The sequence below is a fragment of the Oryctolagus cuniculus genome, chromosome 8, assembly GCF_964237555.1.
Source record: "Oryctolagus cuniculus chromosome 8, mOryCun1.1, whole genome shotgun sequence".
NCBI lineage: Eukaryota > Metazoa > Chordata > Mammalia > Lagomorpha > Leporidae > Oryctolagus > Oryctolagus cuniculus.
In genome coordinates this window covers 84,834,463-84,850,162 of record NC_091439.1, presented here as the reverse complement: position 1 = coordinate 84,850,162, position 15,700 = coordinate 84,834,463, and the positions used below count along the sequence as shown (strand labels likewise).

Sequence of the window (15,700 nt, the reverse complement as noted above, 5' to 3'; positions counted from 1 at the left end):
GCTGATCTACAGCCAGGAGCATGGAACTTCTTCCAGGTTTCCCACATGAGTACAGGGGCCCAAAGTCTTGGGCCATCTTCTACTGCTTTCCTAGGCCATAGCAGAGAACTGGATCAGCAGCAGAGCAGCTGGGACTCGAATGGGTGCCCGTATGGATGCTTTACCTGCTACACCAGAGCACTGCCCCCATGTTTCTTGAAATGAATGGAAATGTAAACATAATACACCAAATCCTATGGATTACAAAAAGAAAAAAAAAAACAGTACTAAGAGTACTAAGAGGGAAGTTTACAGCAATCAATGCCTGCATGAAAAGAAACCGGAAAACTGTCAAAGAAGCAACTTATAGCTGCACATCAAGGAACTAGAAACAAGAAAAAATCAGATGCAACATGTATAGAAAGAAAAAAATAATAAAACTCAGAACACAAGTAAGTAACATGAAAACCAAATGAAATTTAAAAACATCAATGAAATGAAGAGCTGTTCTTTGGGAAAATAAACAAAATTGATAAACCATTAGCTAGACTAACCAAGAGGAAAACAGGAAAATTGGAATACATAGAGATGGAGATGAAAATGTAAACATTAACACCGACACCACAGAAATACAAAAGATATTCAGAGAGTATTATGACAATTATGTGCCAACAAAATCTATTACCTGGATGAAATTGCCAAATTTAGGGCACATGCACCTTACCCAATTGATTCATGAGAAAACAGCATATCTAAATAGACCAATAATTGGTAGCAAGATTAAATCAGTTTTAAAATTTTTGCCGGTGGTGGAAAGCCCTTGAGTGGATTGATTCAGCAATGAATTTTATCAACCTTTAAAGAAAAATTAAAACCAATTCTTCTTAAATTATTCAAAAAAATCAAAAAGAATTCTTCCAAATTCATTCTGAAGCCAACATTACCTTGATACCAAAACCAGAAATGGATGCAGCAACAACAAAGAAAGCTTAATACATTATGCTTGATAAACAAAAGCAGAAATCCTCAACAAAATATGAGCAAATTGAATCCAACAGCACATTTAAAGGATAATTTATCCTAGGGATACAAGGATGGTTCAACACGCACAAATCAAAAATGTGAGATACCATATCTATAGAATAAATGACAAAAATCATTTGGTAATACTCTTCCTTGCTGATTTCTCTTACTTCCTTGTTGATGTTCCCAATTTCATCCTTGTTTGCACGTTTTTTTGGTCACAGCAGTCACCTTTCAATGGGTCCCCTGATACTTCCATGTCTATCATTTATTCTTGGAAGCTCCTTTAAAGCTTCAGAATATAATTCACTATTTATTCAGTTAATATGAATTCATTGTCTTCCATGTGACAGACATGGAATAAGAGGGAGTTTTGGAAATAAGAAATTCATCAATGCAAACCACAATCCTTTCAGTTTTCTTCTTCCACAGGAATTTCAACAGGTCTAAAGCAGAACTACCCCACGCATTCTGCAATCTATTCCTTCTCTTGTGTTTTATAACATAGTAAATAGTTCCATCCACTCCAAAATGCAAGCCAGAAATATGAGAGTAATAGTATACTCTGGTCTCATCCCTGACCATTAAATTCATCTATTCTATTGGTTAATATCTTCTCAAATGCAGTCCCTCATTTTTATCTATAAGTACACTTCAGGATTGCTTATGCTACTGCAAGTCTCTCTCTCTCTCTCTCTCTTCCACCCCTTCTCTCCTCTGCTTTCCAAAGTAAATATCCAAATCGCTTCCAAATTTATATTTCTAAAACATACATTTTTGTCAAACTATCCCATTGCTAAAAATCATTTTAATGTTACCATATATTCTAGGAATAAGTCCAGACACTTTTCCATTTTATTTAAAGTCCAATATGACCTGTTGCCTTCTAGCATCAATTTCTCTAACCTCCAGTGCCTTCCATGATGCAATTACGCTGTACAACTCACAATGTCATGAACATGCTATGAAATTTTATTCATGCATACCATTTCATGTGGTTTTCCTTAGCTCATAATGCCCTTTCATTCTCTTATCAGCATGACATATGATTTACCAAGACTTACCTTCAGCTTGCAAGCCTTTCCAGGCCCTGCCTTCAGCCCTCTGTGGTACCTGCTATCTTACCTTATCTGTATGGAACTTTAATATTTTAATATATGGCTTCCATCATTTGATACTAAATAAGGGCTCTTTTTCATTGATTTTGTAATCTCTTCCCTTCTATTCATTATTTTCAATTCCCTTTTCTTTGGTTTGACACTATGCTGTAGCATAAAAAGGAGTCTGAAATTTAGATTTTAGAAGTCTAGAACTTAATTTTAAATAGAAAAGTTCTTCTTACATATGAGGCTTAACCAGAGAGGATAAGGCTCTAACCTGTTTCAGAAAGGGAGATAAAGCTGTCCAGTACTACCACATCACAATCAATGGAAAATCTAATTTAATCAGGTTCACTTGTCCTCAAGACAATGATAAATACAAGCATGCAGATGATATAGCTGTGTGGTCAGTAGCAAGGTGATCATCTAAATGATTTAGAATATACTTATAATAGATACGTACATATGTAGATCTGTTTATGAAACAGAGCACTAGACCATTATATTCCAAGAACATCATTTATTTCATAGAGATACAATGACAAAATCTAAGTGGAAAATAATGGGTATGAGTTAGATGTTTGTTTACTTGAAAGGTTCATGGAAAAACCTATGCATTATCCTTGATTTCTTCATTGCCTTCTTCTTTAGCATATAATAGTTTATACTCTTATTAACTTTTCATTCAAAATAGATTTAAAAAATGGCTCCAACTGCCTAAAATGATAGATTTTCATTATCTCTTGTACCAAATTTTATAAAAATTAATCAACTTAAATTGACAGTCTAGGAAAAAAAGTAGCACTTGAGCAATAAAGCTAGGAAGAAAAGTGAAATTTTTCTGTAAAAAATAAGCTTTTATAAAATTTAACACCAAAAACCAATCGAATTAAAAAAGTCAAACTTGAAAAATCTCAGTGAAATGCAATATTTTAATTTATTCTTCATCTTAGTCCTTTCCATTTTAACTTAAATTATTAATCCTTTATAGCTTACTAATAAGTTCAAGAAGAAATTAAAATCGTAGGAGGCTTATTTTTGGAAATGAATACACTATAATATTGCTATCAACAATACCACTATTATTATTAATTTAATAATTGCATGCTTAGGAAACCAGAGTCAGATATAGTATAGTTGGACCAATGGGAAAATTATCTTGGAACAGCGATATATAAAATAAATGTTCATATAAAATTATCATAAGAAAATATTATAAATATTTAATCCATAATAATAAATATTGTAAAATATCTAAGAATAATCTGAAAAAAATCAGTTCCTCTAAACCAGTTGACTCATTCAAATCATAAGCTCTTTTCTCTGTAGTAGGCATTGAATTAATTCAGAGGTTAAGTATCACGACAACAAAAGTTTTAAAATTGGTAGGGTATATTATAAAATTAATTAAAATTTATCAGAATAAAATTGACTAGATAGTTTTATTTTTTGCAAAATGAGATTCATAACATAAATTTTGATGTCAAATATTAAGTATTTCACAAGTCTCAAATCAATCTGTTTAACACTGTTTATAAATATGAATGGAATAGAAAATAACGTCTAGAAACATATTCTATCAATTGTAAACTATGTGTAATAAAAGAACCATCACAAAACATTACATGAGGGAGGAATTAGTTTCAAAAGAGTGCTGTAACAATTATTTATTGACATATATGTCGCATCACTAGAACTTGTATGTGTGATTTTTATCTTCCTTTTTCAAACAACCTAGATGTCAGAGTAAATTACTTAAATCATTATCTTCTCAGTGAGTACAACTCTTTTGTTCTTATGTTTCACAAAACTTGAAATATGTTCAACACATAGTTTCCAAGCTTGTCATTTCCATTCCAGCTGGCTGAATAGGGAGGAAAATGTGAAAGTTTTTGAAGGATCCAAGCTGGATGTGGCATTATATATATATTACTTCTCCGTGTATTACATTTGCTAAATTTCTATTCTGTGGCTATACTGTAAGGAAGACATGAGTTACAGTCTGATGATCTGTCCAAGAATGAATTGAAACTGTATCCCCTAGTGAGCTGCTAGCATTATCTGCTACACAGCTTCAGGAAGTCACAACCGGTAGTAGTATTTGGGATAAAGTAGAGCATGTGTGTGTAACACAATGGGCTCTGGAGTCAGACTCTATAAAGTCAGAATCCAAGTGGCTCTGCACATATGAAATTTGTAATTTCATACCCGTTTCTATGGGGCCAGTGATAACCTTAAATAACATTGATAGATCAATAGGTTCACAACAGTACCTAGCACATGGTAATTATTAAATGATTGTTATTACCTTTATTAAATACCTATAATTATTTGAATTGGCGTGTGAAATGAAACCTATTTCTGACCCCTGCTTAGGAAAATGAATGTGTTTTGACAAACAACCTAAATTGCTTCATCAAAAGTACCACGTGCTGCAGAGAAGTTCCCAGGCCAATGGAAACATGGCAGCTCAGTGGCATAGCACGCATCTGTGAGTCTACAGACGCTACATGGATGGGGTCACTGTAGCCTCTGGGCGGTGCGGTGAAGCTCTCATAACAGCAGAAGCACTGATATCCATGCAGTTACGCACACAACTATCAGTCTCTGCTGATGAGGTGGTGTTGGCCCACGCCAACAGCCCAGGAGGGCAAGACATGCATGGCAGCGGAGGCTGGGCATGTTTGTATTTGACCTTAGAACGGCACCATGGGTGGACTGGATGGGAGGAGATCAATGTGAACTGAATTCTCCCTCTGGAGCAGTGCAGTGGTGTGAACTACCTCTCCCTGCCAAGACTCCCCATCAGAGTCTACGAGGACTCTAGAATGACCCAGCAGCACGACTTCAGATGTCCATGGTGTTGATACAGATCCATGGGAGCCTTTCATTTACCTTGTCCTTGTCATGAGAGGACCTTCCCAGATTCCATCTGTTCCAGACTGGGATAGCAGGGAAGTTGATGCAAGGTGCCTTGTAAAGAAAGGAACCAAAGAAACAGAAAAATTCTCAATGTGGACCAAGTGCTAATTCTACTTTTCCACTTACAAAGCTTTTACAACTCTACCAGATCTTCTCAAATCTCCATGTTCCACAGAGTCTTCATTCATCTACACCAAATTCTGTTGCTGCCTTCCTAAATATTCTAGCTCAGCAGCAGCTAGTTACGACTTTTTTTCTGTTTTTGCATCCGGTGCCTCAAATGCAGTATAACCTGTCCATTCCTGCTTTTTCAAGAGGATTTTCTATACAGACAGAGATGGTTAGGAAACTCTTCCCTTACTGCATGTCTCAGGGTAGACATTCTATGTCTTCACCACAGAAAGGGGGGAAGGGGAAGGGGCAGGGGAGGAGTACTCATAAATATACCCCCCTCCTGGTGACACAAACATTGGATCAGTATAATCAGTCACTTAGGAGTATTCAACAAATTGAAAGTAAACATATTACCTTTTATAGATATTAAGATAAAAGTGATTAATATTGATGCCTCAGAAAACAATAATAAAATAAGAGTGATTTTAGTGAATAAAATCCATTCTTTCAAAAGGATGGAGGAAGCACCTGGCTCCTGGCTTTGGATCGGCACAGCACTGGCCGTAGTGGCTATTTGGGGGGTGAACCAACGGAAAGAAGATCTTTCTCTCTGTCTCTCTCTCACTGTCTAATTCTATCTGTCAAATAAATAAAAAATAAAAAATTTTTAAAAAGCAAGTAAAAATCATAAATATGTCTATAGGAATAAGATGTAAGGAACAAATATATTGAGGACTCTTCCAGCATATGTGACAGTAACATTAAATTTTGATGAATAGGCCGGCGCCGCGGCTCACTAGGCTAATCCTCCGCCTAGCGGCGCCAGCACACCGGGTTCTAGTCCCGGTTGGGGCGCCGGATTCTGTCCCGGTTGCCCCTCTTCCAGGCCAGCCCTCTGCTGTGGCCCGGGAGTGCAGTGGAGGATGGCCCAAGTACTTGGGCCCTGCACCCCATGGGAGACCAGGAGAAGCACCTGGCTCCTGGCTCCTGCCATCGGATCAGCGCGGTGCGCCGGCCGCAGCGCGCCGGCCGCGGCGGCCATTGGAGGGTGAACCAACGGCAAAGGAAGACCTTTCTCTCTGTCTCTCTCTCTCACTGTCCACTCTGCCTGTCAAAAAAAAAAAAAAAAAAAATATTTTGATGAATAAGTGCAAAAACTTATGGAACAAACAGAAATCTCCATACAGAATTTTTAAAAGTGATAAAAATGTGAGTCCATGGTGTTGAGTAACAGAAAGAGCATTAGGGTACTTTGGAACATGCAGAAGTGAGTTGAAATATTAGCCCGATGATGTATTAGCTGGAGGGTCTTCACTGTGCTGGTTGACGCCCTTCTAGTTCTGGTCTGTTGATGAGAGCAACTTCCTACTGGTGTAGTGATAGACTACGACACATCACGACTGGTCTAAGATTACCACTCAAACGTAAATTGTTTACCCACTCCCTGGGAAACATACTAATGAAAAATAGAGCCTGAAAGAAAGAAATCAATTTAAAATTGTTTTGAATGAAAAGGGATGGTTTAGCCTACCGCCACTCCTTCCAGTGAGCAGCCTATTAACACCCTGAGGAGGCTGTGCTCCAACAAATGACCTTAAATTGCATCCATTTTCTTCTTGACTTCCTGAGCATGTAGTACGGGATAGGTCTTCAGCTGCAGGGCGTCCAGACCAGGAAATCATGCAGAATTGTCATAAATATGTGTCTAAATGGTTTGAGAATAACCCAGTCCAATCTCTGCTGCAAGAATTTTGATCTCTGACATATTCTACATGATTGTACAGCTGTTGCTATCCACTGTTTTGAGATCAAACTGCACCAAGTATTTTCCAAAATATATTTGTCAATTTAACACATTATGCATCTTAAATGCTAACCAGTGTTTATTTTTATAGCTTTTACAACTGGGACAGTCATATTGCCGTTTGTAATTCAAGTCCCAACTATCAAGTGATTGCTGATAACCCAGAAGGCTTACTTTTCAAATACAAAAGAGACAGAAAAATTCTCAACGTGGACCCAAAGGTAATTCTACATTTCCACATATATATCTCTTCTTTTATTGTTTTCCTACCATTATTCAAAAATGTATTAAATATTTCACATTCTTAATTTTGTAAAATTTTTAAAGATTTGTATATTTAAAAGGTAAAGTTTCAGAGAGAAGGGGGAGGAAGGGAGGGGGAGAGAGATTATCCATCACTAGTTCACCACCCAAATGACTGCAACTGACAAGGCTGGGCCAGGCCAAAGCCAGGAGCCACGAACTTCATCCGAATCTCCCATGTGGGTGCAAGGGTCCAGGCACATGAGCCATCCTCTGCTGCCTTCCCAGGTGCATTAACAGGGAATTGGATCAGCTACTAGCCAGGACTCAAAGCACCACAGGTGGTGCTTAACACTTTATGTCACAATGTTGGCTATAATATTGTAAATTTATAAATGAAAAATCCTTTTAAATTTAGAACATATGACATCTTAAAAAAACTATAGTTTAATAAATCATCAGAAACTAATACTGAAGAGTTAAGGGGGAATTTAAACAGAAGTCACTCACAAATGGGAACACACCCCCTTAACTAGCAGCAGAATTAGGTCAGCAGGTCAGTGGGCAGTGTACCTGCTTTTAGTAAGGATATGAGTCATTTAGGAAAGGGGGACTCTCACCTCACACTTGTACCCAGAATTCTCTGTGGCTAACAATGTAAATAGTATGGCATTTAATACACTTCTAAGTGGTATCCTGGAGAAGAGTTTTATGTAAGTATTTTCCAGACATATCCTGTGATCTTGTAAAGTTCTTCAAGGACACAAGTTTACATCACATATTTTCAAATATTGCATTTGCATCGTGACTTGTTACCATGACTCTGTCGTATGTCTGCAGATCAAAGTTTAAACTTTGCCTAAAGTCATTGGGTGCAGGGATAGTTTAGATGTTTTGTTTTCAGCTTTTAAACGTATTATTCATGTATTCCTTCATAGTGAAAGCAATAGGAATTCTGTGGTTTGAGACAGGGGTAATGACAGACCACAGGAAAAACGGGAGTCAAATCCCATAGTCTTGTTCGACAGTTTTTAGAGATCTGAAATGAAAAAAGCCATCTTTGTTCCACATCCACTTACTATAATTCCTTGCATGAAAAAAGTGCTCAATAACTATATGTTCAAAGAATAAGTGAATGGAATTCTGTAGCAAGCAACAGATTATATTCTGTCATCAGATTCAGCTCCAAATGTCAGAAATTCCAAGACTGATTTAAGCTGAAAAGAAGTTTCCTTCTCCCCGACATGTGCACTTAGCAGCACTCCAAGGGTGCCATTCCTTTAAGCTCGAGTGTCTCATATCCTCAGGTCCAGGTACAACAGCCACATTCAGACAGAACATAGGAAGCAAGGTTAGAGGGTATAAAGGTCAAGCCCTTGCCACTTTTTAAAGAAGTTTCTGAAAATCTACCACATATTCACCTAATTCTATCACAAGAACATACTCATTGGCCATGTCTAACTAGATGGAAGACTAAGAAGTGAAATCTTTATGCAGGTGGGCATGCTTCTCATTAAAACCAGGGATTATGGAACAGCGAGAAGAGAGGACTGGGTAAACAACTAACAACTTCTGACACAACACTGTCTCTTACAGAAGACGGGTACTCCTTTTGGTTTCAAATTCCTCATTAGTGAAATGAATTACTGCATTAGAAAACCTTTAGGGCCATATTTATTATGAATTGACAAATACTAGAGTTTATCAATACTACCAGTGTCTCCTATGGGTGTTAAAATGTGATCAAATAGGGGCTAGTGTTGTGATGTAGCAGGCTAGGCTGCCACCTGCAGCACCAGCATCCCGAATGGGCTCCAGTTCACATCTCACCTGCTCCACACCAGATCTAGCTCTCTGCCAATGGCTTGCGAAAAGCAGCAGAACATGGCCCAGGTGCTTCGGCCCTGCCACCCATGTGGGACACTCAGAAGCAGTTCCCGGCTTAGGCCTGGCCCAGCCCTGGCTGTTATGGCCATTTGGGGAATAAACCAGCAGATGGAAGATATTCTCTCTCTCTCTCTCTCTCTCTCTCTCTCTCTACCCCACCTTCATCCTTCCCCCCTCACTCCCTCACTCTGTAATTCTGGCTTTTAAATAAATAGCTAAATCTTTTTAGAAAAAGGGATCACATGGAGCGAAGTACACAAGTCTTAATAAATAACATTCACAGAGTTTTTCCCTTTTGGAAGGCTGAACTATCTATGTAAAAAAAGATTTAAAATTATTAATAGGTTCATTAATATGTGTGAAACAAATCTTTGAATCAGTTTTGACTGACATCATACTTTAACTATTTTAGGGCTCTGCTTTAACGAATGGCATACTTCAAGAGTGTATGTCATGAACTTTTTATGGACCTTCAGAAATCCCTATTGAATATAAACCATTACTTGAACATGGTTCAGATGATTTTAACTAAAACTCTCACTTCCGAAAAAATCAATCATGTGATACCCAAGTCTTACTCAAAAATATATGAAATATACCATCTTCTTTTTCCTGAAATATTTTGATTATTATTCATGATAATTTTGAAGAAAAGATTTTCCAAATGTTAGAAATAGAACAAGGATTTAGTTAGTGACTGAAAGAAGTAAGAAATTAGTAGGTAATACAAGTATCATGTTTGGATACTTGTATTAGTGTGGAATTTTATTTTAAGTTTATCCTTTTGAAGATAAAAATTAACAACACATTTACTGGGAAGAAATCATGGTCTCAGTATCAGTGTGGAAAGTTTTAGGTCTTATTTACTGTTAATTGGCTTCATGGCCTTAATAAATTCATTTCATCTCCCGGAGTTCTAATGTTCATGCCTGCAAGATGAGGATTCTTTATGTTGTTGTTGATTATTTGCCTTGTTTTGTTTTCTGATTTCTTGAGTCTACCTACAGAACCAGGCCTTATTTGCAGAGACTTTGCCTCAACTGGCTCCTAAAGTACATATTTTAATAACTTAACCAGTGTGATTCTGCTACAGATTGTCCATGAACTGTCATTTGGGAAACCCTTGCCCCGTAAAACAAACAATAAGCTCAAGAAAACTAGTACTCTGCAGACACGAGTGGAATAACACTAATGTATCTTCATTTTCATGATTAAGTATCGAACTAGCATGAACATTTCCTTCATAATTTCTCAACTTACCCTCTTCTGAGACCCTTGACCATTTCTGTTTCATGTAGCTAATATAACATTTCTTCTTTTAAGATTTAGTTATTTCTTTGAGAGTCAGAGTTACAAAGAGAGAGGGAGGGACAGAGATCTTCCATCTGCTGGTTCTCTCTCCAGATGGCTGCAGATGCCAGGGTTGGGCCAGACCAAAGCCAGGAGCCAGGAGCTTCTTCTGGGTCTCACACATAGGTAGTAGGAGCTCAAACACTTCGCCATCTTTGGCTGCTTTTCCAGGCCATTAGCAGGGAACTGGATCCCAAGGGGAGCAGCCTGGACACCAGCCGGCACCCATATGGGATGCTAGCTTCATCAGCAGTGGCTTTACATGCTTCACCAAAACGCTGGCCCCAATATAACATCTCTTACAAAATCACAGGAGAATCAAGAAGTAAACCAGAGGTCTATTCTTGGTAAGTACAAATATATAATCGTAAGAATATTTTATACTCACAATTTTTCTTAATATTTTTGCTTACAGTTCTTTCAATGATGAATATGTACTTATAAATCCATTAATTAAGGAACTATAAAATATTGTCAGAACAATACATCTCAACTCTCTGTTTTTTGTTCCTTAAAGGACTCTCTTTGAAATAATTTTTGCTTAAAATTAAAGAGGTCAAGATAAATAAAAGGTGGAAACAGTGACAAACAGGATGCTTCCTTTGTACAACACAGATGTAGACTCATTAATCCTGAAGTGCGGTTCTCATGAAATGCAGTTGTTTGTGAATGGTAGCAGTAGAAAAAAGAGAATTGTGCAGGTCTTAGAACAAGTAACATGCGTTTATTGGGTAAGAAATTCCAAATGCAATAGGAGTTTGGTTGCATTTAAAACAGGACCACTAGCTTTAACTTCCCTGCAGCTGTATAACATCTGGAACAAATAAGGCAAGTTTCTATTTTTGAGTGAAGAATGCTTGTCTGAGTGATTCACACCCACCAAAATGTTTCCAGTGTTTTATCTTTAGAAGGATTGAGTGGAAGCACTTTGCACTCACTCCCCTACATTATCTGGCCAAATGAAAAAAATAGGCATTTTTCTTTTACTTTTAGGAAGCATTACCCATGAGAGAGTTTATTTTAAGTCTTACTGTAATGTAAGTGGTCTAAAACTGACATGATCCACTGATAAGATGAGGAGGGGCGGAGAGATTTGCCCTAAAATAGTTAAAATGGGGAAACTCATCCTTAACTGCACCAGCTTTTGTCCAATTCCCCCTCCCATTAACAGAATGATAAAGACATACAGAACCCCATCATTTAGTGAAATAACAAGTTACTAAGTATTCAGTAAATGTTCATTGAATATATGATTGATTGTATGATTCCTTCCAAAAGCAAAATAAAAGAAACCTACACTAATCATAAGGTGAGGAATTTACATGTCATTAAGATTTGATGTGGCAGTGACAGCAAAAATGAGTACAGACACTCCACTCTATACTGATCCAAATAAGTCAGAAAATAAATTATTGGAATTTATCATGAGAAATGGATCTTTATGAGATTATGCAGAAATTTGTATTTTTGGTTTATGTTTTCAAATCTTCTTGTATAATTCCAGGAATATTTCATTTAAGATATCTCTAATATTGATGAATTAGAATTTGTTTTTGATTTATGAGCATACTTACATTAATTGCTCAAGATCACAAAACTGTTGGTAGAATGTAGCAGTGAAGCCTGAACTTAAGCATTATGACACATCATGGGAGAGATAAAGATGAGCAAGATTCTAGCCTAGCCCTCCAAGTGCTTATATGCTTTTTAAGGAAATAGGCATGCATAACCTTAACTGCAGTATGAGGCAGAAAGTGGTACATTGCTATTAAAAGAAATATTTTCAGAGTTTAGTGAGAGATGACTGTCCATCTGGGGGCAGAAACTAGTAAAGAGGAATGGTGAGGGGACAGCACTGGAGACAACATTTGGTGATTGCAGAGGGGGTACTCTTTTTTTCTCAGATCTAATTAAGCATTTATTTTTTTCCCCAGAAAACTTTTATTTAAGGAATACAAACTTCATATATTTCATAATTATAACCTTAGGATCATGGTGTTTCTTCCTACTGGACCCACCCTCCCACCCCTCTTCCTCCTCCCTCTCCTATTCCGATTCTTGTTTTTTACTAAGATGTATTTTCAATTAACTTTATACACATATGATTAACTCTACGTTAAGTAAAGAGTTCGATAAATAGCATGGGAAAAAAACTAGCTTAGAAAATTTAGCCAGAAATCAATCTATGCATCTAAGCCAACTTACTTTTGACAAAAGAGCTAACTAAGCTCAATCCCTGGAACAAGGACAGTCTCTTCAACAAAGGGTGCTGGGAAGACTGTATCTTCACATGCTAAGTATGAAGCAAGATCCCTACCTTACACAAAAATCCACTCATAATAAATTAAAGACCTAACTCTATGACCCAATACCCTCAAATTATTAGAGAGCAATGGGGAAACACTGCAAGACACTGGCACGGGCAAAGAGTTCTTGGAAAAGACCCCAGAGGCCCAATCAAAGCCAAAAATCACAAATGGGATTACATCAAATTGAGAAGCTTCTGTACTGCAAAAGACACACTCAGGAAAGTGAAGAGGTAACCAATGGAATGGGAGAAATTATTTGTAAACTATGCGACTGATAAAAGATTAATTACCAGAATATATAAATATATCAAGAAACTCAACAGCAACCCAGTTAAGAAATGGGCAACGAGAAGGCAGTGGAGGATGGCCCAAGTGCTTGGGCCCTGCACCTGCATGGGAGAATTTACCTCGGAATTTACCCAAGGGAAATGAAATCAGCATATGAAAGAGTTATCTGTATCCTAGGCCTGTGGCCATGGCTCACTAGGCTAATCCTCCCCCTTGCGACTCTGGCACACTGGGTTCTAGTCCCGGGTCGGGGCACCGGATTCTGTCCCGGTTGCCCCTCTTCCAGGCCAGCTCTCTGCTGTGGCCAGGAAGTGCAGTGGAGGATGGCCCAAGTCCTTGGGCCCTGCACCCCATGGGAGACCAAGAGAAGCACCTGGCTCCTGCCATTGGATCAGCATGGTGCGCTGGCCGAAGCACGCTGGCCGTGGCGGCCATTGGAGGGTGAACCAATGGCAAAGGAAGACCTCTCTCTCTCTCTCTCTCTTTCATCCTCCCCTCCCCTCCCCCCTCCCCTCTCCCCTCCCCTCTGCTCTCCTCTCTCTCTCTCTCTCTCTCCCCTCCCTCCTCTGGAACTCTTACAAATAAATAAATAATTTTTTAAAAAAGATACTATATATTTCTCATGAACTTTTTTTGAAGATCCCTCTTAGTTGCTTGATAACTGATAACTAAGCAATTAAAAAAGTCGGTTAAAAGATCTCAAAAGTAGATGCCTTCTATTAGATGTAGGACATGGGTGAATCCTTTCTGTATCCATTCTGATGTCACAGAGTTTGGAGGGCATGTGCAATGCAGATTGTGTAATGATTAGCAGGATATATTTCTTTTTTCTTTATGCATCAATGCCTCTGACTGTATAACAGGAACCCAGGCTCCTCTTTTTGAAAACAGTTCACAGAAGTTGAGATATCACAATGAGCTACCTTGGAATGCAAGCTGTTACTATAAGTCCCCTTTCTCAACATGTAGCCTTTCATGGCTTGATTAGAAGCAATTCCTATCAATTCTGGAAAATGTATCATTCTCACACTGAGCAATCAGAGAAACCCTGGACTCCACCCGCTAAGGATTCCAACAGAATCCATCTTTGGTGAGACCCAGGAATCCGTATTATTTTAAAAGCCTTGCCAGCTGATCCTAAAGCTTAGCTGAGTTTGAAACCCACTGCTTCGCATCATACTGTTCTATTAGTTGTCACCTCACCTTACTATTTGTACATAAAGTAATGGAAATCCATTCCTTTAAAAGAAGTTTGAATTCAGCACTCTTAATTTTAAGTAGTTTAAGTTACACATTCTTGGAACCGAACAAACTTTAAAAAGTATAGACCATACACCAAAGACTTTTGGATAACCTCCACAGACATCCAACCATACTAGATGCTTCTGCTAATAAATTGCTGCTGTTTTTTCTTACTCATTTGGCTCATTATAGGGAAGTGGGGGAGGGGCAGGATCAGGAGGAGGGGAAGTGTGGAAGGATGGTACCCATTTTTACTATCACTGCTTCTTTATTTTTATTTATTTATTTATTTATTTTTGACAGGCAGAGTGGACAGTGAGAGAGAGAGACAGAGAGAAAGGTCTTCCTTTACCGTTGGTTCACCCTCCAATGTTCGCTGTGGCCAGAGTGCTGCGGCCAGTGCACCACGCTGATCTGAAGCCAGGAGCCAGGTGCCTCTCCTGGTCTCCCATGCGCGTGCAGGGCCCAAGGATTTGGGCCATCCTCCACTGCACTCCCGGGCCATAGCAGAGAGCTGGCCTGGAAGAGGGGCAACCGGGACAGAATCTGGTGCCCCGACTGGGACTAGAACCCGGTGTGCCGGCGCAGCAGGCGGAGGATTAGCCTAAGTGAGCCACGGCGCCGGCCCCTATCACTGCTTCTTTAACAATCACTTTGTGAAGTAGATCTGCCCAGAAGCTCAGAGGAAATTGTTCATATGACAGAAACTTGTAAAGCTTAACCTGTAGAACATAAGGAATCTTTCTCATCATTTTACCATCATATCACCAGTGCTAGTGCCATGCCTGCACATGGTAGGTATTCAGCAAACGTCTGTGGAATGAATAAATTGAATATTAAATCTTTGCTAAAGAAATGAATAATAGGGCCAAAAATAATTCTGGAAACTTTTGAGGTTAACTTTAAAATATTTTAGGATCTTAGGTACTAGAAACATATGTAAAGCTCAGGCTATTTTTAGCTGAAAACCAGCAGAGTGGTGGACCCTGGTGCTTTTCTCTCCTTGGTAGGTGAACTGACTCTCAAGCTGAACCTTGGAACACTGACTGTGGGCAACCAGGGTAACAGGACTGTGTTAGGTGCCTTGATCAATGAGAGTAGCAATTATTTTATTATTTTTAAAAATAAATATAAAGACATAATAGATAGGTGCAAAAACTAATGTGTGAAGTTCAGAACACTCTAGATAAAATTTAAAATTGAAAAAAATTGAAAATAAATTTGATAAAAAACACCAGTTTTTGCTTTTGCTTTTTTTTTTTTTTTATGTAGAGGAAGATTGCAAGTCCAGCAGCACCTTCTCATAGCTCCTCCCTTTTCTGTTCTGTTCCTCTCAAAGGACCCCCACCCAAACACCGGCTACTATTAGTAGAAAGGGTGTTAATTGCCTCCTAAATTCATTGACTGCTCTTAATTTCCCTTGCCACCCAGACCTTAAA

At 38.3% G+C, this 15,700-nt stretch overlaps 1 protein-coding gene across 3 annotated transcripts in view; it reads left to right on the top strand.

Annotated features, from left to right (window-relative positions):
- Window positions 1-15,700, top strand: part of CFAP299 (cilia and flagella associated protein 299) — a 730,672-nt gene that overhangs the window by 701,499 nt on the left and 13,473 nt on the right. The window contains exons 6-7 of one of the 3 annotated variants that reach the window (XM_070047979.1): window positions 7,034-7,163; window positions 10,594-10,822. In XM_070047979.1, the coding sequence (XP_069904080.1) occupies window positions 7,034-7,163; window positions 10,594-10,773 (310 nt within the window). In that variant the 3' untranslated portion in view covers window positions 10,774-10,822. Of the gene's footprint in view, window positions 1-7,033; window positions 7,164-10,593; window positions 10,823-15,700 lie in introns of those variants that run through there. The other 2 variants (XM_070047978.1, XM_002717091.5) reach the window with 2 other exon arrangements.